At 50.9% G+C, this 26,592-nt stretch overlaps 1 protein-coding gene across 1 annotated transcript in view; it reads left to right on the top strand.

Moving 5' to 3' along the window:
- Positions 1-1,926: 1,926 nt before the first annotated feature.
- Positions 1,927-26,592, top strand: part of LOC140395691 (sodium-coupled monocarboxylate transporter 1-like) — a 119,217-nt gene continuing 94,551 nt past the window's right edge. The window contains exons 1-2 of the mRNA XM_072483763.1: positions 1,927-2,102; positions 2,760-2,821. Of these exons, the coding sequence (XP_072339864.1) occupies positions 1,957-2,102; positions 2,760-2,821 (208 nt within the window). The 5' untranslated portion in view covers positions 1,927-1,956. The remainder of the gene's footprint in view (positions 2,103-2,759; positions 2,822-26,592) is intronic.

The raw sequence follows: 26,592 nt of genomic DNA, 5'->3' as shown, positions 1-26,592 counted from the left end.
CCTTGTGATTTTGCTAAAACCTGTGTAACCGTAAGAATTTTCGTTGTGTCCGCTATATTACCTTTTGAATAGACTTAGTTGTATTAGAGCATAAGATTTTATTGTGTTTCTTCTGTTGATGATTTTGACCTGGGTTTTACAATAAATCTTGATTTGATGCTAATTGGAGTCGTTTAAATTCTTCAATCCTTCACCAGCGATCTCTGACCAAGTCATTGTTAAAAATACTCCTCACCTTAATTCCGGGTTCAAGAATCGAGGGTCATCTTGAGCGATTCACTCAGGACAGACTGCTGGTTAGGAAATAAACAGCAGTGTCCTATTCTCTCTCTTGGGAAAGCTACTCTAGTGAAGTAGGAACCGGGTGGGTGTTGTACCACCGGCAAGAGAGAGAGTCACCTGGGTATTGGTAGGGGTCTGGAGATCTGTGTGATATAAGTCTCAGGCTGTCGGTTAGGAATAAACGGCAGGCCTGAATCAGTGCTCTCTTCAGTGGAAGTGTCCCAGTGCGACATCCCCTGGCCTCTGAAGTTTCAGTGCCGGCTGGAGAGAGACACACACAGATATTCAAACCCCAGATATCGGCCCAGTAGTGGAGTAGCGGAGATGGCACCCTCTACAATAGGAGTGGTCAAGGTCAGATTCAGGCACTGCTGAATACACCACATCCCATCACTCACCTACCAGGAACCTTTGCCAATCAGAACTCTTACCTAGCATTCCTGGCTGCACCTCAGCCCTGTTTCAAACCTCACACCCATATCTCGTATCTAATACGCACAGTGAGCTATTCGACCAAGACAGCCACTCATTGAAAGAGATTTCACCATGTACAGTGACACACTTCTATTTCTCTTGCAAGACAATTGGAGACAGCAGGAGTTAACTGGCAGGACAAAGATGGCAACATGTCCTTAATGCCATGGAGGAGTTGGTACTCACCATCATTGAAGTGTCTATTGCTGAGGCTATGGATAATGGCAAGCCTGAAGCAGCAGAAGATAACACCAGCCTCAAGCCTAATTATCCTTCTCATATCCCACTTTCTCTTCATTCCACCATCTCCTACGATTTATAAGCTGCTTTAGTGCCAGCATGTATCCCAAGAACCTTAAGGATCCCCAGTACATGCCAATTTGGGATGTTGCAATTCAGTATAGAAGGAGCCCCTCACATAAAAGTTAATTGCCGCACCACCTTCTCATCCACTGGCAATGCAGTACTCATCCTGCTGATGTTGTAAGTAGCAGATATAACTAAAGATGTTCTTACTGAAGCATATCAATCTCGCAAGCTATTCATTATTGAGGTCCAGGTTGGAGAATTGTTCTTTCTACACTCTGGGTGGAAATGGCCTCTGGATAATAAGCTCCCAAAAGCCACTCCACAAATGTGGGCAGGGGGCAAATCGGCCGGCTCCCGTTCTGAGCCAGCTGAAAGAGCAGGTTTGCAATCTGACAACAAATGCAACATTTTTCCATAGCGTCTTTAACAAAATATCCCAAGGTGCTTCCCCGAGTCATTACAAAATAGATATGGCACTGAGCGACACAGGGAGAAACAGCTGATCAATAGCTTAATGAAAGAGGTTGGGTTTAAGCCATGTTTTAAAGGAGCGAAACAAGGCAGAGAGGTGTAAGGAGATATTCCAGAGCCCATTGACAAAGCAAATGAAGGTACTGGCCACCGCAAACTCAAATTGGGGATGGTGAGGAGGCCAGAATTCAATGAGTGCCGATATCCTGGGGGAGATTACAGAGAAGGGAAGGGCGTGATGGAGGAGGGAATTGAAAACAAGAATGAGAATTTTAAAATCACAATGTTGCTTGACCAGAGGCCATCGTAGGCCAAGGAGCACCAGTTGATCATGTGGTTCCTCATAAAACTTTGGACTTTTAACCTGATTCCATTTCTGATCAGTGCTTTTCAGATTTTACAGCAGCAGAAGCAACAGCTATGTCTGTGAGAAATGTTTTACAGGTGTGGGATTATGTTGTGTTTGCCGCAATGCTGGTTGTATCTACAGCAATTGGGTTCTACTTTGCTTTTAAACCTGGAAAGACAAAAGGAGGAACTACAGAAGAGTTCCTACTAGGAAGCAGGTAGGTATAAAGTTGTCTTGCATTTCAAAAGCACAATTTGAGTCAAATCCTGTAGGGGATATGAAAAAATATGGCTTTAATAACAACAATTTAGGGAATGAGAAGCAATTTATATACCAGTTGGTAAAAGCAAATCCAGGGTTTTATATTAGATCTATGCTCAGTGAGGGTTGGATCACTATTGGTCAGATGTTCCAAAAATAGAAATAGATAAATATAAGCAAAATACTGCAGATACTGGAAATCTGAAATGAAGACAAAAAATGCTGGAAAAACTCAGCAGGTCTGGCAGTATCTGCGCAGAATTAATGTTTTGAGTCCATTGACTTCTTCAAGACTGCTGCTGAGTTTATCCAGCATTTTCTGTTTTTGTATTAGATAAAGGTGAAATTGGGTGAGGGGAGTGCTCTCACTACCATTCAGTGACTTTCTGCCAAGAGTGCTTTGTGTGGATGTTGGAGGAAGATACCCTTTGACGTATCCTCAAATACAATCAACTGGCATTTTAATACATGTAACCCGAAGATGAGATAATGAAGAAATGGCAACACTTGTGCAGCAGGTCAAAGTAAGAGTCACCACTGTCAGGAAATGACGTACGCGGAGCAAAGGAGTGATTTTAGTGAGAAAATGTGACCGTATTTTCTATTGCTTCAGGCAAATTTCTGCATTCCCAATTGCGCTTTCATTGGCTACCAGTTTCTTGTCTGCAATCACCGGTAAGTCAATTTTGTTCATTTTGCAGAAATGGGAAAATAGTGAATGAAATATGTCATTTAGAATTTGACATTTCTATGATCTCCTGGACAAGTGCTATTAAATTGGCATGAAACATTCCAAACTGAAGCTAGTTTACAGATTGGACCCGTTTAATCGTGAACTGACAGCCGTACATACACACAAATTAGTTTGGCAGGGGGATGGGAACCAGATCTACGGATCAGAGGATTGGGTAGCTGTTGAACAGGCAGAAATAGAATGCAGCAAGTCTGTGAGGAAGGATAGACAGTTGATGGGGCAACGTTGCACTCAGTGGGATGGGTTATAGTGTGTCTGTTTCAATGCAAGGAGTGTCAGGAATAAGGGAGATGAACTTAAGAGCATGGATCAGTACTTGGAAGTACGATGTTGTGGCCATTACGGAGACATGGATTTCACAGGGGCAGGAATGGTTGTTAGATGTTCCGGGGTTTAGATGTTTTAAGAAGAATAGGGAGGGAGGTAAAAGAGGAGGGGGAGTGGCACTGTTAATTAGCGAGTGCATCACAGCTGCAGGGAAGGAGGTAGTTGAGGAGGGGTTGTCTACTGAGTCAGTATGGGTGGAAGTCAGAAACAAGAAAGGAGCAGTCACTTTATTGGGAGTTTTCTGTAGACCCCCCCAATAGCAGCAGAGAGATGGTGGAACAGATTGGGCGGCAGATCTTGGAAAAGTGCAGAAGTAACAGAGTTGTTGGCATGGGTAACTTCAACTTCCCTAACATTGACTGGAACCTCCTTAGTGCAAATGGTTTGGATGGAGCAGATTTTGTCAGGTGTGTCCAGGAAGGATTCCTGACTCAATATGTAGCTAGGCCGACTAGGGGGGGGAGGCCATATTGGATTTGGTGCTTGGCAACGAACAAGACCAGGTGTCAGGTGTCTCTGTGAGAGAGCATTTCGGTGACAGTGACCATAACTTCTTGTGGTTTGCCATAGTAATGGAGACGGTTAGGAACAGACAGTATGGGAAGGTATTTAATTGGGGGAGGGGAAATTATACTGCTATTAGTGCTATTAGACAGGAGCTGAGGAGCATAAATTGGGAACAGATGTTCTCAGGGAAATGCACAACTGTATTGTGGGGGTAGTTTAAGGAGCACTTGCTGCGAGTGCTAGATCGTTTTTGTCATAATATACATCAGTACATTATGGTGCAATCACATACACACACTGATGGACATGCAGCAGAACCAACCAGCATACATAACACCGCAGCCAATCACCAGTGAGAGCACAAGCACGAGAAAGACAGGGGACAGGAGAGTTCCCGCTCATTCTAGCAGCAGCCAGCTCAGGGCACAGAGCTCACAGCCTGCATCACAGACATTCACCATGTGCTGAGTGTCTCACCATAGCTAGTGATAGGAAAGGGTCCACAGTTAAGCTGGTATTGCTTATACCCACGTTTACAGTATGTTAGCATAGTTGAACAGTTAATAAAATAGCGTTACACCACTTCCAGCATTGTTGGCTTGTTTGTGAACCAGAACACCCAACACAACAGTTTTGTCCCACTGAGACAAGGAAGGAATGGCAAGGCGATGGAGCCTTGGATGACAAGAGAAGTGGAGCTTCTAGTCAAGAGGAAGAAGAATGCTTACATAAGGTTGAGGAAGCAAGGATCTGGCACGGCTCTAGAGGGCTACAAGGTACCAGACAGGAACTCAAAAATGGACTGAGGAGAGCTAGAAGGGGGCATGAAAAAGCCCTGGCGGGAAGGATTAGGGAAAACCCCAAGGTGTTCTACACTTGTGTGAGAAATAAGAGGATGATCAGAATGAGAGTAGGGCCGTTCAGGGATAGTGGCGGGAACTTGTGCCTAGAGTCTGAGGGGGTGGGGGAGGCCCTAAATGAATATTTTGCTTCAGTATTCACTCGAGAGAGGGACCTTGTTGCTCGTGAGAACAGCGTGAACCAGGTTAAAAAGCTCGAACAGGTTGATATTAAGAAGGAGGATGTGCTGGATATTTTGAAAAGCATCAGGATAGATAAGTCCCCTGGGCCAGACGGGATATACCCAAGGGGCTGGATTCTCCGCAGGTGGGATGCTCTGTTTTGCCGGCAGCCCGGAGGTTTCCCGACGGCGTGGGGCCGCCCCACAATGGGAAACCACATTGACCGGCCGGTGTAACGGAGCGTCCCGCCGGTGGGGTGAAATAGAAATGTGGCGCGGCAGAGCGAAGATTCCAGCCCAAGGTTTGTACGGGAAGCGAAGGAGGAGATTTCTGCGCTGTTGGCAATGATCTTTGCGTCCTCGCTCTCCACTGAATAATTGGAGGGAGGTGAATGTTGTTCCCCTGTTCAAGAAACGGAATAGGGAAATCCCTGAGAATTACAGACCAGTCAGTCTTACGTCTGTGGTGAGCAAAATACTGGAAAGGATTCTGAGAGATAGGATTTATGATTATTTAGAAAAACATAGTTTTATTAAAGATAGTCAGCATGGCTTTGTGAGGGGCAGGTCATGCCTCACAAGCCTCATTGAATTCTTTGAGGATGTGATGAGACACATTGCTGAAGGTCGGGCAGTGGATGTGGTGCATATGGATTTCAGTAAGGCATTTAATAAGATTTTCCATGGTAGGCTCATTCAGAAAGTTAGGGGGCATGGAATACAGGGAAATCTGGCTGTCTGGATACAGAATTGGCTGGCTGAAAGAAGACAGCGAGTGGTAGTGGATGGAAAGTATTCCGCCTGGAGGTCGGTGATCAGTGGTATTCCGCAGGGATCTGTTTTGGGACCTCTGCTCTTTGTGCTTTTTATAAATGACTTGGATGAGGAAGTGGAAGGGCAGGTTAGTAAGTTTGCCGATGACACAAAGGTTGGTGGAGTTGTAGATAGTGTCGAGGGCTGTTGCAGGTTACAACAGGACATTGACGATGCAGAGCTGGGCTGAGAAGTGGGAGTTCAACCTAGATAAATGTGAAGTGATTCATTTTGGAAGGTCGAATTTGAATGCTGAATACAGGGTTAAAGGCAGGATTCTTGGAAGTGTGGAGGAACAGCGGGATCTTGGGGTCCACGTACATAGATCCCTCAAAGTTGCCACACAGGTTGATAGGGTTGTTACGAAGGCGTATGGTAGGGCAGCACGGTGGTGCAGTGCTGCAAGGTTAGCTCTGCAGTCTCACAGCACCAAGGTCCCAGGTTCGATCCCAGCTCTGGGTCACCATGCGTGTGGAGTTTGCACATTCTCCCCGTGTTGTCATGGGTTTCGCCCCCACAACTCAAAGATGTGCAGGGTAGGTGGGTTGAACATGCTGAATTGCCCCTTAATTGGAAAAAATGAATTGAGTACTCTAAAAAAATTTTTTTTTAAAAGAAGGCGTATGGTGTGTTGGCTTTCATTAACAGGTGGATTGAGTTTAAGAGCCGCGAGGTTTTGCCGCAGCTTTATAAAACCCTAGTTAGACCACATTTGGAATATTGTGTCCAGTTCTGGTCGCTTCATTATAGGAAGGATGTGGATGCTTTGGAGGGGGTATAGAGGAGATTTACCAGGATGCTGTCTGGACTGGAGGGCATGTCTTATGAAGAAAGGTTGAGGGAGCTAGGGCTTTTCTCACTGGAGCGAAGAAGGCAGAGAGGTGACTTGACAGAGGTGTACAAGGTGATGAGAGGCATGGACAAAGTGGATAGCCAGAGACTTTTCCCCAGGGTGGAAATGGCTGTCACGAGAGGACATAATTTTAAGGTGATTCGAGGAGGGTATAGGGGAGATGTCAGGGGTAGGTTCTTTACACCGAGAGTGGTGGGTGCATGGAATGCACTGCCAGCAGAGGTGGTGGAGTCAGAGTCATTAGGGACATTTAAGCGACTCTTAGACAGACACATGGACAGCAGAAAATTGAAGGGGTGTAGGTTAGGTTGATCTTAGATTAGAATAAATGGTCGGCACAACATTGTGGGCCGAAGGGCCTGTACTGTGCTGTAGTGTTGTATGTTCCATGTTCTATCTATCAGGAGCAGCTTAAATTTAAAAAATTGTACCCAGCTGCATTATTGTTGTATTTGACTTCTTAAAAATGGTAGTGTGTAAATAATGTCCTCTGGTTAACCTCGACCAGATTGGTGAACAATTAACAGTTTAGCATTTTACAAGTGTTGTTGGGACATGGGTTACAAAATCCGCTCATTTATATTCATTGAGCAGAAAATTTGGATCTATTTGGAAAACAGTACACATTAACGAAAGCAAAAAAAGAGAATGAGATTCTTCATATTGACAGTATTATTTTTAGAAAGTTGATGGAAGTACAAAATGGTGGTGGGGTGGGGGGTCAAATGGAGAATTTTGCCCAGAGTGACTTTGGTGTGCTTGAATTTAGGGCGGGAGTCTCCAATCCTGGGGTTAAGTGTTGATCTGGTCGTAAACGGCAGAGCGTTTTATGACGGCGTCACCTGGCCCCTAGGATCATCGACCCTGCGCCACACAGCGGGCCAGCACTGCACTGGAGAACCTTGCTCCAGCTGCCGATACGGGCGTCAGCCCAGACGGCGCGAGTTCGCGCATGCGCGTGGGTTGCCTTCTCCGCGCCGGCCCTGACAAAACGTGGCGGAGACCCACAGGGGCCCGGTCCGGAGGAACCTAGGCCCCCACCAGGATAAGCCCCGCCCGCTAATCGGTAGGCCCCGATCACGGGCCAGGCCACCAGGCCGCCCCCCCTCAGCATGAACACCGAGGTACGCCGGGAAGGACCACAGGATAACGACGCCGGCGGGACTCGGCCGAACTCGGCAGGCACTCGGCCCATTGCGCGGGGAGAATGGCCGGGGGCTGGCGCCGCGCCAACCGCACCGGCGCCATTGTCGCCAATTTTCCGGTCGCCGGAGAATCAGCGGACCGGCGTCGGAGCGGCACCACGTGATTCACGCCCCACCCCCGCGATTCTCCGACCCGGCGCTGGGTCGGAGAATCCCGCCCCCAGTCTTTATGCCTGGAGTTCATGTTATAAAACAGGATATTTGTAATAACCTTCTAAATTTACACACTCTGTCCCTGAAAAGGCGACCTTGTCCACAAAGGACATACAGAGTATGTATCTATCACAAAATTATGTTCAATACTTTTCTTAATTTTAGGGTGTGGAGAAGAGCATCAATAGAATCACTGAGTCTGAAGACTCCGTACTGTTATTTCTCCAAGGATTTCACCGGAGACATGCATTTATTGGGTCATTAACACACTGTTAAGAAAATCAAGGAAATTTGTCATTTTTGGCATGACAGCAAAATAACATTATGGGTGCGATTTAACTGGCGTGTTGCGCTTGAGCGAGAGGGGGAGCCATTGAGGATTGGAGGGTCCCGGGGAGGAAGACACCGTTGGTTGTCTGTCTCTCACCCTTTCCGAATCCTTACAGTTATTACACGAGATGGATGATATTTTGGACCCCGCAGAAGCTGCCCTCACCGTGCTGCTAGCAGTCCAGGCGAGCCATGTGCAGGGCCCCACCCCATACCTGAGGACCTGGTCACTCATCAGGCAAGGGAGGGTACCAGAGGGGAGGCCAACGATGCCCCAGGGTGAACAGGCAGCGCTAGTCCTTCAAATAAATGACGGACAACATGTGCAGCCGGAGGCTTCACCTCAACAAGGGGACGGTGCCCCGTGGGTGGTTCATGAGGACCAAACTGGGTTTGTGAAGGGGAGACAGCTGAATACGAATATACGGAGGCTGCTAGGGGTAATGATGATGCCCCCACCAGAGGGGGAAGCAGAGATAGTGGTGGCGATGGATGCCGAGAAAGCATTTGATAGAGTGGAGTGGGATTATTTGTGGGAGGTGCTGAGGAGATTTGGCTTTGGAGAGGGGTATGGTAGATGGGTACAGTTGCTGTATAGGGCCCCGATGGCGAGCGTGGTCACGAATGGACGGGGGTCTGATTATTTTCGGCGCCATAGAGGGACGAGGCAGGGATGTCCTCTGTCCCTGTTATTGTTTGCACTGGCGATTGAGCCCCTGGTCATAGCATTGAGGGGTTCCAGGAAGTGGAGGGGAGTACTCAGGGGGGGAGAAGAACACCGGGTATCTCTGTATACGGATGATTTGTTGCTATATGTGGCGGACCCGGCGGAGGGGATGCCAGAGATAATGCGGATACTTGGGGAGTTTGGGGATTTTTCAGGGTATAAATTGAACATGGGGAAAAGTGAGTTGTTTGTGGTGCATCCAGGGGAGCAGAGCAGAGAAATAGAGGACTTACCGTTGAGGAAGGTAACAAGGGACTTTCGGTACTTGGGGATCCAGATAGCCAAGAATTGGGGTACATTACATAGGCTTAATTTAATGCGGTTGGTGGAACAGATGGAGGAGGACTTTAAGAGATGGGACATGGTGTCCCTGTCACTGGCAGGTAGGGTGCAGGCGGTTAAAATGGTGGTCCTCCCGAGATTCCTTTTTGTGTTTCAGTGCCTCCCGGTGGTGGTCATTGTGGCGCACAAAGACTCCATGAGACAAATAGAGTGAAGTCGATGAGGCTTTATTAAGCGTGTCTGTTCCCCAGCAGCCCGATAGTAAACTGGCCTGCGGGCGCCCCGGTGCGACTCGGCGTTTGGACTGCGCAAGCCTGTGGGGTGTCCGGGGGGGGGGGGGGGTAGGGGGTTTGCCACGGCGGGTACGTACGGGGCCCAATGGCCTGCCGCGCGGTCGGGGCCGTAGGCGCGGGTATTACGCGCGGCTACGTCCAGCGAGGCTGCCAGGGCCCGTGCCTCTGAGAGTCCTAGTGACTCTTTTTCTAGAAGTCTTTGGCGGATTTGGGAGGATTGCATACCTGCAACAAAAGCATCGCGCATTAACATGTCCGTGTGTTCGTTTGCGTTCACCGACGGGCAGCTGCAGGCTCGCCCAAAATCAGCAGCGCGGCGTAGAACTCGTCCATCGATTCTCCGGGAGCTTGCCGTCTTGTCGCGAGCTGGTAGCGAGCGTAGATTTGGTTAACTGGGCGAACGTAGAGACTTCTCAGTGCTGTGAAGGCCGTCTGGAAATCGCGGGTGTCTTCAATGAGGGTGAAAATCTCCGTGCTCACCCTCGAGTGCAGGACCTGCAGTTTTTGTTCGTCTGAGACTCGGCCTGTGGTTGATGTGATGTAGACCTCAAAGCAAGTCTGCCAGTGTTTGAAGGCTGCTGCCGCATTCACTGCGTGGGGGCTGATCCTCAGGCATTCTGGAATGATCCTGAGCTCCATAGTCCTTTTTAGGCACGCTTAATAAATTGTGGCGCACAAAGACTCCATGAGACAAATAGAGTGAAGTCGATGAGGCTTTATTAAGCGTGTCTGTTCCCCAGCAGCCCGATAGTAAACTGGCCTGCGGGGGAAGGCACCGGCTTCTTATACTTCGCCTTCAGGGCGGAGTATGAGGTCAACGGCCAACCAGGACCCGGGATCTGTCAGCCAATGACATTAGGGCTTCCAGTCCCACATGACCCCCAATACATACTACCACATTCACCCCTTGTCAAAAATGAACCCGGCGGGGTGATGCTTCGTATGGTGGTAAGGGTTTACAGGACTGGTCCTGGGAGGATAGAACAGTTACATGGTAGTACCGTATTGGACAGTATCGTCCTGTTACAACTATTTACAGAGGATATAGGAAAAACAAAATGTTTATTGGACAGTCCATCTTTGTTTTACATCGACGCCACGAGTCGGTCGGGCGGTCTGGTCGTCCGTGTCGATCGCCTCGGCCCCGGCGGTGGTGGTGGTGCTTGTACCAGCGTTGTCGCCTCCGGGAGCCGCACGGTTTCAGCTGTCGGTGCAAAGGGGAGGGGGACTGATCCTCCTGGGAAGGGGGCGGTCGCGGGGTGCGGCGGTGGCAGGAAGGGGGGCGGTTGGGTTGATGGTGTCGGGGGGGGTGTGCGTGGTGCCGGCGGGCGCCAGATCCCGCAGGGAGACCGTGTCCTGTCGGCCGTCGGGGTACTCCACGTAGGCGTACTGGGGGTTTGCGTGGAGGAGGTGAACCCTTTCGACCAACGGGTCCGCCTTATGTGCCCGCACGTGCTTTCGGAGCAGGATGGGTCCTGGGGCCGCCAGCCAGGTCGGCAGCGACGTTCCAGAGGAGGACCTCCTAGGGAAGACAAGGAGACGCTCGTGAGGCGTTTGATTAGTGCTCGTACATAATAACGACCGGATGGAATGGAGAGCGTCCGGGAGGACCTCCTGCCACCGTGAAACTGGGAGATCCCTGGACCGTAGGGCCAGTAGGACGGCCTTCCAGACCATGCCGTTCTCCCTTTCTACTTGCCCGTTCCCCCGGGGGTTGTAGCTGGTCGTCCTGCTTGAAGCTATACCCTTGCTGAGCAGGAACTGGCGCAGCTCGTCACTCATGAAAGAGGACCCCCTGTCGCTGTGGACGTATGCGGGGTAACCGAACAGTGTGAATATGCTGTTCAGGGCTTTAATGACTGTGGCCGCGGTCATGTCGGAGCAGGGAATGGCAAAAGGGAAGCGGGAGTATTCGTCCACTACATTAAGGAAATACGCGTTGCGGTCGGTGGAGGGGAGGGGCCCTTTGAAATCGAGACTGAGGCGTTCAAAGGGACGGGAAGCCTTAATCAGGTGCGCTCCATCTGGCCTGAAAAAATGCGGTTTGCATTCTGCGCAGATGTGGCAGTCTCTTGTGACTGTACGGACCTCCTCTAAGGAGTATGGGAGATTGCGGGACTTGATGAAGTGGTAAAACCGAGTGACCCCCGGGTGGCAGAGGTCCTCGTGGAGGGCTTGGAGGCGGTCAATTTGTGCGTTGGCACATGTCCCGCGGGATAGGGCATCAGACGGCTCGTTCAGCTTTCCGGGCCGGTACAAGATCTCATAGTTGAAGGTGGAGAGTTCGATCCTCCACCGCAAGATCTTGTCGTTCTTGATCTTGCCCCGCTGTGCATTATCGAACATGAAGGCTACCGACCATTGGTCAGTGAGGAGAGTGAATCTCCTGCCGGCCAGGTAATGCCTCCAATGTCGCACAGCTTCCACTATGGCTTGGGCTTCCTTTTCCACTGAGGAGTGGCGGATTTCTGAGGCGTGGCGGGTTCGGGAGAAGAAGGCCACGGGTCTGCCCGCTTGGTTAAGGGTAGCCGCTAGAGCTACGTCAGAGGCGTCGCTCTCGACCTGGAAGGGGAGGGACTCGTCGATGGCGCGCATCGTGGCCTTTGCGATGTCCGCTTTGATGCGGCTGAAAGCCTGGCAAGCCTCTGTCGACAGCGGGAAAGTCGTGGTCTGTATTAGGGGGCGGGCCTTGTCTGCGTACTGGGGGACCCACTGGGCGTAGTATGAAAAGAACCCCAGGCAGCGTTTCAGGGCTTTTGGGCAGTGCGGGGGGGGAAATTCCATGACTGTGCGCATACGTTCGGGGTCGGGGCCTATTATCCCATTGCGCACTATGTAGCCCAGAATGGCTAGCCGATCGGTGCTAAAAACGCACTTGTCCTCGTTGTACGTGAGGTTCAAGGCTTTGGCAGTCTGGAGGAATTTTTGGAGGTTGGCGTCGTGGTCCTGCTGATCGTCGCCGCAGATGGTTACATTGTCGAGGTACGGGAACGTGGCCCGTAACCCATGTTGATCAACCATTCGGTCCATTTCCCGTTGGAAGACCGAGACGCCGTTTGTGACGCCAAAAGGGACCCTTAGGAAGTGGTATAATCGCCCGTCTGCCTCGAAGGCTGTGTACTTGCGGTCACTTGGGCGGATGGGGAGCTGATGGTAGGCGGACTTGAGGTCCACGGTGGAGAAGACTTTATACTGGGCAATCCGATTGACCATGTCGGATATGCGGGGGAGAGGGTACGCGTCTAGTTGTGTGTACCTGTTGATGGTCTGGCTATAGTCAATGACCATCCTTTGTTTCTCCCCTGTCTTCACTACTACCACCTGCGCTCTCCAGGGACTATTGCTGGCCTGGATTATGCCCTCCTTTAGTAGCCGCTGGACTTCGGAGCGAATGAAGGTCCGGTCCTGGGCGCTGTACCGTCTGCTCCTAGTGGCGACGGGTTTGCAATCCGGGGTGAGGTTCGCAAACAAGGACGGGGGTTGCACCTTGAGGGTGGCGAGGCCGCAGATAGTGAGTGGGGGTATGGGGCCGCCGAATTTAAACGTAAGGCTCTGTAGGTTACATTGAAAATCTAAGCCCAGCAAGGTGGGGGCACAGAGTTGGGGAAGGACGTTAAGTTTGTAGTTTTTGAATTCCCTCCCCTGTACCGTTAGGGTAACTATGCAGAATCCCTGGATCTGTACGGAGTGGGATCCTGCAGCTAGGCAAATCTTTTGTGCGCTGGGGAAGGTAGTTAAGGAACAGCGTCTTACCGTGTCGGGATGTATAAAACTTTCCGTGCTCCCGGAGTCGACTAGGCATGGCGTCTCGTGGCCGTTAATTAGGACCGTTGTCGTCGTCGTCTGGAGAGTCCGGGGCCGAGCCTGATCGAGTGTAACCGAAGCGAGCCGTGGTTGTAGTAGTGGGGTGGGGTCCGTTGTTGCCGTCCAAGATGGCGTCGGGGATGGACAAAATGGCCACCCCCATACCTCGCCCGTAGCTGAGGGGTCACAAGATGGCGTCGGGGGTGGACAAAATGGCTGCCCCCATGCGTCGTACAGGTCGGGGGCGGTCCAAGATGGCGGGGCCCCTCCTCCCCTCGTGGTGGTCGGGACCCAAAATGGCGGCGTCTGCGGGTCGCACATTGAGTGCTGGGGGGTCTGGGGGGCGCTAGGACCGCGCGGAGTTCCTGCATTGCGAGCGCCCGGGCCGCGGGCGCTAGGACCGCGCGGAGTTCCTTGGCTGCGAGCGCCAGGGCCGCAGGCGCTAGGACCGCGCGGAGCTCCCTCGCCGGGGACAGCGGTGGTCGGGGCCAAGGCCGGCGGGTCAGTACTGCGAGCGCTGGGACCGTGAGGAGGTCCCTCGCCGGGGACGGAGGTGATCGGGGTCCAGGTAAGTTGTATTGCCGGCGGGTCAGGCGTGGGGCGCGGGACGGGGGTGAGGGCCCAGGTCGGCGGCGCTGGCGGGTCAGGCGTGGGGCGAGGGACGGGGGTGAGGGTCCAGGTCGGCGGCGCTGGCGGGTCAGTCGTGGGGCCGCGAGCGCTGGCACCATGCGGAGCTCCCTCGCCGGGGACAGTGGTGGTCGGGGCCCAGGCCAGCGGGTCAGGCGTGGGGCGCGGGACGGGGGTGAGGGCCCAGGTCGGCGGCTCCGGCGGGTCAGTCGTGGGGCCGCGAGCGCTGGCACCATGCGGAGCTCCCTCGCCGGGGACAGCGGTGGTCGGGGTCAAGGTAGGTGGCGCCGGCGGGTCAGGCGTGGGGCGCGGGACGGGGGTGAGGGTGGCGTTCGGGATGCGAAAAACCCCCTCCTCTCCGTGGAGAGTGTTGGCCGGCACCCAAATCGGGAGCGCCGGCGGCGGGTCGTACATGGACTGCGGGGAGGGGGGATGGGGAGTGTAGGCGGCGTGCAGGGCTCCCAGTTCTCCCGGGGCCGCGGTGGTCGGGACCCAAAATGGCGGCGCCTGCGGGTCGCACATGGCGTGCTGGGGGGGTTGGGAGGCATAGACTGCCTGTAGGGCTCCCTGTTCTCCCGGGACGGCGGCGACCACGCGGGATCAGCACACCACCGCATAGTGGCCCTTTTTCCCGCAGCTTTTGCAGATGGCTGCGCGGGCCGGACAGCGTTGTCGGGGGTGCTTCGCCTGGCCGCAGAAATAACAGCGGGCGCCCCCGGTGCGACTCGGCGTTTGGACTGCGCAAGCCTGTGGGGTGTCCGGGGGGGGGGGGGTTAGGGGGTTTGCCGCGGCGGGTACGTACGGGGCCCAATGGCCTGCCGCGCGGTCGGGGCCGTAGGCGCGGGTATTACGCGCGGCTACGTCCAGCGAGGCTGCCAGGGCCCGTGCCTCTGAGAGTCCTAGTGACTCTTTTTCTAGAAGTCTTTGGCGGATTTGGGAGGATTGCATACCTGCAACAAAAGCATCGCGCATTAACATGTCCGTGTGTTCGTTTGCGTTCACCGACGGGCAGCTGCAGGCTCGCCCAAAATCAGCAGCGCGGCGTAGAACTCGTCCATCGATTCTCCGGGAGCTTGCCATCTTGTCGCGAGCTGGTAGCGAGCGTAGATTTGGTTAACTGGGCGAACGTAGAGACTTCTCAGTGCTGTGAAGGCCGTCTGGAAATCGCGGGTGTCTTCAATGAGGGTGAAAATCTCCGTGCTCACCCTCGAGTGCAGGACCTGCAGTTTTTGTTCATCTGAGACTCGGCCTGTGGTCGATGTGATGTAGGCCTCAAAGCAAGTCTGCCAGTGTTTGAAGGTTACTGCCGCATTCACTGCGTGGGGGCTGATCCTCAGGCATTCTGGAATGATCCTGAGCTCCATAGTCCTTTTTAGGCACGCTTAATAAATTGTGGCGCACAAAGACTCCATGAGACAAATAGAGTGAAGTCGATGAGGCTTTATTAAGCGTGTCTGTTCCCCAGCAGCCCGATAGTAAACTGGCATGCGGGGGAAGGCACCGGCTTCTTATACTTCGCCTTCAGGGCGGAGTATGAGGTCAACGGCCAACCAGGACCCGGGATCTGTCAGCCAATGACATTACGGCTTCCAGTCCCACATGACCCCCAATACATACTACCACAGTCACGAAGGCTTTTTTCAAAAGAATCGAGAAGGGTATTATGAGTTTTGTGTGGGCCAGGAAGACCCCGAGAGTGAGGAGGGGATTTTTGCAGCATAGTAGGGACAGGGGGGGGGGGTGGCACTACCGAGCCTAAGTGAGTACTACTGGGCAGCGAATATTTCAATGGTGTGTAAGTGGATGGGAGAAGAGGAGGGAGCGGCGTGGAAGAGATTGGAGAGGGCAGCCTGCAGGGGGACTAGCCTACAAGCTATGGTGACGGCACCGTTGCCATTCTCACCGAAGAAATACACCACAAGCCCGGTGGTGGTGGCTACATTGAAAATTTGGGGGCAGTGGAGACGGCATAGGGGAAAGACGGGAGCCTCGGTGCGGTCCCCGATAAGAAATAATCATAGGTTTGTTCCGGGGAGAATGGATGGGGGATTTGGAGCGAGTCTGGGAGCGCTGACGGAAAAATATGGGTTGCCCCAAGGGAATGCATTTCGGTATATGCAACTGAGGGCTTTTGCGAGGCAACAGGTGAGGGAATTCCCGCAGCTCCCGACGCAGGAGGTGCAGGATAGAGTGATCGCAGAGACATGGGTGGGGGATGGTAAGGTGTCGGACATATATAGGGAAATGAGGGACGAGGGGGAGAGCATGGTAGATGAGCTGAAAGGGAAATGGGAAGAAGAGCTGGGGGAGGAGATTGAGGAGGGGCTGTGGGCTGATGCCCTACGTAGGGTAAACTCATAGTCCTCGTGTGCCAGGCTAAGCCTGATACAATTTAAGGTGTTACACAGGGCGCATATGACTGGAGCACGGCTCAGTAAATTTTGGGGGTAGAGGATAGGTGTGAGAGATGCTCGAGAAGCCCTGCGAATCACACCCACATGTTCTGGTCATGCCCGGCACTACAGGGGTTTTGGGTGGGGGTGGCAAAGGTGCTTTCGAAGGTGGTGGGGGTCCAGGTCGAACCAAGCTGGGGGTTGGCTATATTTGGGGTTGCAGAAGAGCCGGGAGTGCAGGAGGCGAGAGAGGCTGATGTTTTGGCCTTTGCGTCCCTAGTAGCCCGGCGCAGGATATTGTTAATGTGGAAGGAAGCCAAACCCCCGGGTGTGGAGACCTGGATAAACGACATGGCAGGGTTTATAAAGCTAGAGCGGATTAAGTTCGTACTAAGGGGGTCGGCTCAAGGGTTCACCAGGCGGTGGCAACCGTTCGTCGAATACCTCGCAGAAAGATAGACGGAATGGAAAAGAAGAAGACAACAGCAGCAACCCAGGGGGGAGGGGGGGGAGGGGGGGGGGGAGGAATCGGACGGACTCTCAGGGATGTTATTGTATATGTATAGGCACTTGTTGTAGGTAATGTATATTGGACTGTTGGATTGTATCTTTGGAGAGTATTTATCTTTGAAAAGGTAGTTGCCATTTAGTTTGGTTTTTGTTTCTGTTCATATATTATTTATTTATTTGTTTAAAACTGGCCACTGTTATTTATATTGCTTTATTGTTGTTTAAAAGAAACACTACGTACTGTTGTGTTTGGCCAAAAAATCTTGAATAAAATATATTTACAAAAAAAAAACAAGGGGACGGTGCGGCACCTGTGCCACGTTCTTGCGGACTTGGCACCACGTGGAGGAGGAGGACACCCGCTCCTAGTGGCCATCAAGGTTACTGCAGCCCTGAACCTCTACGCCTCAGGGTCATTCCAGGGCTCGAGCGGGCTTTGTGCGGCACCTCACAAGATACAGCCCACAAGGGCATCTGTGAGGTCATGGATGCCCTGTTTACCAGTGCAGCAAACTTTATAAACTTTGGCCTGGAAGGAACAGGCCCAACAAGATGCCCAGGCAGCTGGATTCTCCGCCAATGATGAGAGGCCCCTGGCCAGGGGGTAATAGATGGCACGCATGTCACCTTGCGCACATCAGGGAATGCCCTTCATTAATAGGAAGAGCGTCCACCACCTTAATGTCCAGCTCGTGTGCGACCATCGTGTGAGGATCATGCACCTGTGAGCAAGCTTCCCAGAGAGTGTGCATGCTAGTTATATCCGTTTGTTATGGAGCCACATCCCTGCGGGGCACAGAGCAGGCATCGTGAGCCACAGGCTTCGTTCATCGCAGGGTGGGGGGGGGGCGGAATGGAAGGGCAGGCGTGGGCAGCACTGCTTGACATGGGTGGGTTGGGGCACAGTATGTTGCTGAGCAGGGCAGTGCCAGGCACATGGTCATCACTGGGGCGCCGGTGCCAGGCGGCCACTGCCAACTCACAAGTGTGGCCCGGTGGAGGTCACTGAAATTCCTGCAGCACTGGGTGGCAGTCCTCCTGGCCATGTGGTGATATGCATCACTGTAAATACACAAGGGGTTAAAGTGAACACACTACACCTAGCTAGACACCAGAGGGAGCACCAGAGACTTGACACACAGACATTCAACCAATAGGTCAGTAAGATAGGACACGACCAATGGGCAGTCACGACACACCCAGACGTGACACTACCACAGGGGGGCATTACACCAACCCATATATAAGGACACAGCACACATGATCTTTCTCTTTCCACTGAAGACACTTAGTGAGTACAGACAGGGTTGATTGAAACACATCACACCCACCACGTGGATTGTAGCAGACTGATTAGTTAGTCTGAGTAGCTATAGCAGGATTAACAGGAGAGTCGAATCCAAGTAGGAGAATTGTTAACAATGTAATAAATGTGTTAAAGCTATCTCCAGGTCTGAACCTTCCTTTGTCAGAGTGCACACCAAGGAAGCAGCTTATGCTACGTCAAGAGCATAACAAAAGATGGTACCAAGAGTGACTGTTTAAATCCATATAGTTTCAACTCAGCAAACAGTGACAACCAGCAAAAGCACCCAGGCAAGATGTTCGCGATTCCGGTTCTACAGCGGCTCAAGTACCACGGCAATCTCAGTGCAAACTGGCGGGCATTCAGGCAAAGGTTTGAGATCTTCCTGGTAGCAGCCGACCTACAAGACGTGGCCGATGCTGAAAAGACAGAGCTTCTGCTCACCATCGCGGGTGCAGGAGCAGAAGAAACCTTCAAAACATTCAAGTTCTCCAAAGGGCAAGACAAGAGTGAATTCCAGACAGTCCTGAAAAAGTTCGAATGATACTGTGAGGAAAAGACAAAGAAACCAACAGAAAACGGTAAACTAGGCGCCAATACTAACCACGAGGCCGGGGTGGGCGAGAAGCGAACGACAATTTTGATTGGCGGCTATCTTGGAAAAGGTGCCGCACTTGCGCAGTTGAGAGAAATGCGCAAAGTAAAGGAACAGCGATCTGCGCATGCGCTATCGCTTCCTACGCTCTACGTCACAAGCGTCGTGACGTCAGATGCCCCGGACCACGCCCACTTAAAAGGGAAATGTCCCAAAACAAGAAAAAAAACTTTTTAAGCCTCAAAACAAGATTCTTTCACCTGGAACGATAGCACAATGCCTGAACTTTGACCAGTAGCTGAAAGTAACCTCCGCAGAGCCCTGCAACAAGCAGTTAGCACCGCCCAAAGAGATGATACGGTCCTTGAAGACTACGACTCAGACGATGATTTCATCATTGGAGATGGCGACCCCCACTACCAAATCCGAACCGCAACGAGATGTGTTCTACAGTGAAGACTCCGACACAGACGCAAATGTGTTCTTCGGATTTGAGGATATTCAGCCCAGCAGACATCCCGACTCGTGAGTGCAGGATTATGCTGAGGCCTGACACCAAGAGACAGAGAGCAGTACAAGCCCACAGAGAGTGGCCTGCTGCCACACAGAGAGTGGTCCACGCACCGCAAAGGGTCCCCGACTCCACACAGAGAGTGTTCCATGCACTACAAAGAGTCCCCGACTCCACACAGAGAGTAGTCCACGCACCACGAAGGGTCCCCGACTCCACACAGAGAGTGGTCCACGCACTACGAAGAGTCCCCGACTCCACACACAGAGTAGTCCACGCACCACGAACGGTCCCCGACTCCACACAAAGAGTGGTCCACGCACCACGAAGGGTCCCAGCCTCCACACAGAAAGCGATGAAAGACTCCACAGAGAGACAACTGCACATCTCCACACAGAAAGTGACTCCAGTGACACAAGCCTCCACAGCGAGCTTGTGGACAGACTCCATGATAGAAGCAACGCAAGACTCCAGAGCGCAGTCCTTGCATGGACAAGCAGTGATGACAGTCTCCACAGCGAGACCAATGCACAATTCCACACAAGGAACGCTGCAAGACTCCACAGAGGGAGTGACACAAGCCTCCACAGCGAGCTCGTGGACGGACTCCACGATGGAAGGAACGCAAGACTCCAGAGCGCAGTCCTTGCATGAACAAGACCATGAGGGTCTAGCAACCTCCTCTGAGCAACCAGCAGCAGTCGATGCAGGTCTGCCATGCTCAAGTGAACAACAGAAAGACTATGACAGTCTGCCACGCTCAAGTGTACTGCAAGCAGACTATGACAATCTGCCATGCTCAAGTGCACAGCAAGCTGATATGACAGTCTACCATGCTCAACTGCAAAGCAAGAAGACACTGAGGCTCTACCCACTGTATGTGCGACAAGTGATGACGGCATCCCACTTCCCATACCAGATGTGCAATGTGACAGACCTCAGCTAGTGTGTACAGAGGCACTCGACAATCACGGTGAGACTACTGGCGACTACAGTGACACCACGTTAATTCAAACCTCATCCGCTCGACCCTCTCAACAAGAAAATGCATTCCTGAACGTTTTGACTCCGGACGGGGAGCATCAAGAAACCTCAGCTGACTCGGGTGAACCTGCAATGACTCCGGACAGGGAGCGTCAAGAAGCCAAAACTGACTCAGGTGAAACAGACCAGACTCCAGACGGGGAGCATCGACAAGCCAAAGCTGATTCAAGTAAGCCGGACATGACAGCAGACGGGAGCGCCGCAAACTCAGTGACGACCGTTCAAGGAAACAGCAGATGCCACAAATGACGCTGATACGAGTAACTGTGTGAAGGACTCGTAATTATCCACAGAGTGTGGTCCTTGAGCGCGGCAAACATGGCAACAAAACCAACCAACACAACAACAACATCAAAGACAATAGCAAGAAGCGTACCAACAACAATAACGTCGACAACAAGCAAGACAAAAGCAACAACAATGGGACTACGACTGGTACAACATGGTACAACTCTGCAAATGAGGGACACTGTTACTGCTCAGCTCAGTATAATGACATACCATGGCAGGATGATGCATCTTACCAATTCACGTTTGCTACACAACCAACAGGCAACCCGGCTTTCAGGACAGATGCCATCGAGAATCGCCACCACAAGCATCGAAAGAAAAAAAGAGTTCACATCAGACAACAAAGTGATTTGGCCACTTCTTGGTTCCTTACGCACAGGGACACTGATGGCGTTTACAAAGCAATGCCACTATCAACATCACCAACTCACCAACCAAACAAGAAAGCCACTCGACCGTAATAATTAATGAACTTTGGACTCGTACATATGATTTGGACTTATTGTGTAATCATCACTCATCATGATTTGTACATGTCATCACTTATCTACCTATTTTGTTCAATTTTCTTTAACACTGTACAGAAAATATGTAACACGAAAAAAGGGGGGATGTGGTGATTTGCATCACTGTAAATACACAAGGGGTTAATGTGAACACACTACACCTAGCTAGACACCAGAGGGAGCACCAGAGACTTGACACACAGACATTCAACCAATAGGTCAGTAAGATAGGACACGACCAATGGGCAGTCACGACACACCCAGACGTGACACTACCACAGGGGGGCATTACACCAACCCATATATAAGGACACAGCACACATGATCTTTCTCTTTCCACTGGAGACCTTAGTGAGTACAGACAGGGTTGATTGAAACACATCACACCCACCACATGGATTGTAGCAGACTGATTAGTTATTCTGAGTAGCTATAGCAGGATTAACAGGAGAGTCGAATCCAAATAGGAGAATCATTAACAGTGTAATAAATGTGTTAAAGCTATCTCCAGGTCTGAACCTTCCTTTGTCAGAGTGCACATCAAGGAAGCAGCTTATGCTACGTCAAGAGCATAACAAAACAGGTCACACTCCCCGAGCTGACGGCTGCTGCCACTGCCTCCCAAGCAGCACAGGCTGCCCTGTGGCTGACCCTCTGAACCCCTCAGGGGAACAGGGAATCCCATCTGCACTCGACTGCGTCCATCAATCTGGCCAGGTCGTCATCCCCAAATCATGGGGCTGGTCCCCTTGGTGGCGTGGCTCCGTGCTGTGTAGGGGTTGCTTTGCGGGATGGGTTTGAGTGCCTGGTTAGCAAGGAGCTGGCGTATGCGGTCCTGGTGAATCAGCCGGTGGGTCCATCATTTGCGGCGTGAAGCTCGTGGGGCCTTGTTAAGTGGACCAATTGCCGTTTGATACCGGTGACGGCCCCGCTGGGTCAAACGTCAGGATGCTCGCAGCAGTTCCCACTCGCTACCATACTTAGAAACCTTTCCGTTAAATCGCGCCCTATAACTTATCACATTTATCGTAGGTTTCAAAGTGCGGAAAGCAGCACTCAACACTGCAAGCTCCTGGAGATAATCCCCTGAACTTCCTGAATGAACTCCCTCATACACTCTCAATATTGCAAAGAACAATGACACGATGGGCTTACTGAAGCTTACAGAATGCAAAGCACGTCAGGGCTGGAATCCTCCAGTCATCGGGTTTCACTGTTCCTGCTGGCAACAAGCCACTCATTTGTGTCAAATCATTTGAAAAGTTAAATAGTATTAAAAACAGATGAGCCATCCGGCATGACCGAGGCACTGGAAAGAACAAAGACACAGTCTGTCAGTCAACCGTGAATCGTTGTTCTCATTAACATGTGGAGAATTGTGCCAGAATTGTGAGAGCTGTCCCACAGACTGGTCAAGCAATGGCCTGATGGAGTTATGTTCACCAAATCATACCTTACAGCCAATATCTCAGATTCCGCTACCACCATCCCTGGGTATGTTCTATCCCACTGCCAGGGCAGGCCCACCAGAGGTACATAATTGAGAGGGATTGGCCTCAACATTCAGGCCTCACGAAGACTTATGGTATCCGGTCAAACATGGGCAGGGAAACTTCCCCTTGATTACTACTCACCTTCCCCGGCCTATAATTCACTGTCTACTGTCTCCCTCCCTCCTAAACAGGGGTGTTACATTCGCCACTTTCCGGTCCTCAGGGACTCTCCCAGACTCCAGTGATTCCTGAAAGATCACCATCAATGCCTCCACAATAACCTCAGCTATGTCTTTTAGAACCCTGGGGTGTAGCCCATCCAGTGCAGGTGACTTATCCACCTTCAGACCTTTCAACTTCTCCAGCACCTTCTCCTTAGTGATGGCCACTACACTCACCTCTGCCCCCTGATTCTCCTGGAGCTCTGGCATCCCATTGGTGTCTTCCACCTTGAAGATTGACGCAAAGGACCTATTCAGTTCCTATTACTACTTTTCCAGTGTCATTTTCCAGTGGTCCAATGTCTATTCTTGCCCTTCTCTTACCTTTTATGTATTGAAAAAAACTCTTGCTATCTTCTTTTATATTCCTAGATAGCTTACACTCATATTTCATCTTCTCCCCCCTTATTGCTTTTTTAGTTATCCTCTCCCCTTAGCATGTTTCCTCCTTCTTGGAATGAATTTCTGTTGTGCTTCGCAAAAAAAAACTCCTGCAATTGCTGTTCCACCCTCTTCCCTGCTAGACTCCCCTTCCAATTGTCATGGGAGTGGCCCTTTAAAAAATGTTTTTTGTCCTATCACATGGCTTCAGTGATGTCATTGTGTGGGTGGAGCTAGGCTGTGGCTCTGGGAGTTGGTTTTACTTTCGCTTTGGTTTGGGGTTTGTTTGTGGCTCTGAGTTTTTGCTTTTGTGTTCACATTTGGCTGCTGTACTCAGACAGAGAAGTATCTTGGCTTTTCTCTCTATCTTCAGTTTAAAAGCTGTTTCCAGACGGCTTGATAACTTGAAAAGAAATAATTGTTTTCTGGAAGGAATTCAAACCTGCTGTTTTGGAAAGAAAACAAGAGCATCCAGACCAGGGAGTGCTGTGTGCTGGGTCACACCTTTGAAAAGAGGGTACTGGTTTATGGGATCTTGTTATTGAATTGGAACAGTTAAGGGTTATACAGAGATTACCGTAGCTGAGTGGGGTACTTATGTTTGTAGTTGATAAAAATGATTACTGCGTGTGTTTATAAAAATGTTAACTAAATTTGTAGAATAAAGCTCGCTTTTTGATGAAAAGTGCTTAAGGCCTGTGTTGAATAACACCTGAAAGGCAGGACCTAGTTCTCATCATAACCAAAATCAATAAACAGTTAGAGGTCAGCTGAACTCCATAATATACTTTGGAGTTTTCTAAACCCTGGCCCATAACACAATCAACTCTGGCCAGCTCCTCCCTCATGTCTTTGTAGTTACCCTTATTTAATTGTAATACCGTTCCATCTGATTGCAGCTTCTCCCTCTCAAACTGCAGGGTAAATTCTATCATATTGTGGTCACTGCTCCCTAAGGGTTCCTTCACCTTAAGTTCCCGAATTAAGTCTGCCTCATTACACATCACCAAATCCAGAATTGCATGTTCCCTAGTAGGCTCTGTCACAAGCTACTCCAAAAAAACATCTCTTAGACATCCCACAAATTCCGCTACCACCCTAATTTTCCCAGTCCACCTGCATATCCTGCATATTGAAGTCCATGATTATTGTAACATTGGCTTTCTTATATTCCTTTTCTATCTCCTGATTTATTTCCTGTCCCACATCCTGACTATTGCTAGGGGGCCTGTACATAACTCCCATCAGAATCTTTTTTCCTTTGCGATTCCTCAGCTCTACCCGCACAGATTCTATGCCTTCGGATCCTATATCACTTCTTGCTATCGATTTCATTTCATTTCTTACCAACAAGACAACTCCGCCCCCTCTGCCTATCTGCCTGTCCATTCGATAGGACACATATCCATGGATATTTAGCTCCTCGCCCTGATCACCTTGCAGCCACGTCTCAGTTATACCCACAATATTGTAGCCGCCAATTTCAATGTGCGCAACAAGCTCATTTACCGTGTTCTGCATACTGCACTCATTTACGTACAGCACCCTCAAGTCCTGCATTGACTGCCCGCCCCTTCTCATTGTTGTCCCCTTATCTGCACTGCCTGAAGTTAGATTCCTGACGCTTTCCATACTCTCTGCTCTATTACTTGGTCTGGAAAGTTTACTAACCTCTCCTGAGCCCTTGGCCCCTGTAACTCATCTCAAGTCCTCATCATTAACCTGCATTCCCACCTTCTCCTTTAACTCTGATTTTCCATTCAAGTGTGCATAACATTGATGAATAACTATGTTCCTTTTCTAATTACCATAAGTAACTGAGCGTGAACAAAATTCTTATTCTAAATTAATTTAAGTTCTCCTGTATTGTTTCTTCACACAGTAATTCTACTGAATGTGTTAACTTGCTTTCTCTCCAGTGCTTCTCCAGCTACAGTGTGAGTATTGCAAGAAGTGACTGACCTTTTGGAGGTTGTACATGGACAGTCTTGCCTCACTTGCTGCATGGTATTTCTTCCATGCAGCAGACATGTCATGATGTAGGCGGCTCAGGGTCTCACCACAATGTTGCAAGCGCAGTTAGTGAGTGCAACAATTCAGTAAAGAAACTCTTCACCAGAAAGGGTTTTGTTGTAACAAGGTGAAGGTGTGCTAATCTGTCAATAGTTACATTTCAGAAACTTCTTGCTGGATTGTCCGGTTTTAAGGCTATATCTGGAGGAAGTGTCTAGTTCTAGGATGAAAAAATTGGCGAGGCTCCAGAACCGCCTCCGACCCGGTGAGGGGCGAGCAGCCGCGCCACGTAAAACACACAGCATTCACAAAATAAACGGCCGGAGAATTGCCGAGTCCGTGGCCGTGCATGCACACGTGACGACCTGCAGCGGTCACGCCATACAACATGGTGTCGGCCGTGCGCAAACCCAACCTGCCAGATAGTTAACCCCGAGACACCACCTCATCACCCCCGGGCCACCCCCCACCAGTCCAACCAGCCCTCAATGAAGCCCACCGTCCAGCAGCACGCCACCCCTCCCCCCCCCCCCCCCGACTGTGACGGCGCTGGACGCAGTCCGCAGCCGCCACACCGGGTTCCTGAAAACTCAGACCACACGTGTCCCGCGCCATCAGGAAGTCAGCCCATCGGGGGCGGAGCATCGGGGGGGAGGGCCTTCAGGTTACATCCTGAGGCGCTCCCAACAGCATGCGGCATACTCCACGATGACGCCGCTTCAGAGGAGACGGAGCATCTGAAAACAGGCGCCCCCCCAATTAGGTCTGAAAAAGGAATTCTCCGCCCGATTGCCGATTACGAAATCGCCGTCGGCAAGCAGAGAATCCTGCCTCTCATCTCTCTAAACATGAATGCATAATAAATAGAACGATATTGAGAGGGGTGGAGGAAATGAGAGAACTGGGACTGCAAGTCCACAGGTCCTTGAATGTGGCAGGACAGGTGGGCAAGATGGTCAAGAAAGCATAAAGAATGTCTTCCTTTATTGGATAAGGAATAAAATACGAAAGCAGGGATGTATAATGGAACTCTATAAAACATGGCTTAGACCACAGCTGGGGTTTTGTGGATAGTTCTGGTCACCACATTACAGAAGGACATAATTGCTCTGGAGAGAGTGCAGAGGAGATTCACAAGAATGTTGCCAAGGCTGTAAAGGTGTAGCTATGAGTAAAGATTAGCTTGGCTAGGGTTGCTTTCCTTACAACATAGGAGGCTGAGAGGTGGCTTAATTGAAGTGTAGAAGATTATGAGGAGCTCAGAGAGAGTAGGCCCTGGTTTCCCCTAATGGAGAGGTCAATTACCAGAAGGCACTGATTTATGGTGATTGGCAGAAGGATTAAAGGGGACATGAGGAAAACTGTCTTCACATGACTGATGTGTGTCTGGAATTTGCTAACTGGTTTGTGGTGGAGGTAGGAACCCTTAACCCATTTCAAAGGTATCTAGATCTGCAGCTGAAGTGCCGTAACCTGCAAGACCATG

This window comes from Scyliorhinus torazame, chromosome 18 (genome assembly GCF_047496885.1).
Source record: "Scyliorhinus torazame isolate Kashiwa2021f chromosome 18, sScyTor2.1, whole genome shotgun sequence".
Taxonomy (NCBI): domain Eukaryota; kingdom Metazoa; phylum Chordata; class Chondrichthyes; order Carcharhiniformes; family Scyliorhinidae; genus Scyliorhinus; species Scyliorhinus torazame.
The sequence above is the reverse complement of the archived record's forward strand: the minus strand, read 5'-3'. Positions and strand labels throughout refer to the sequence as shown.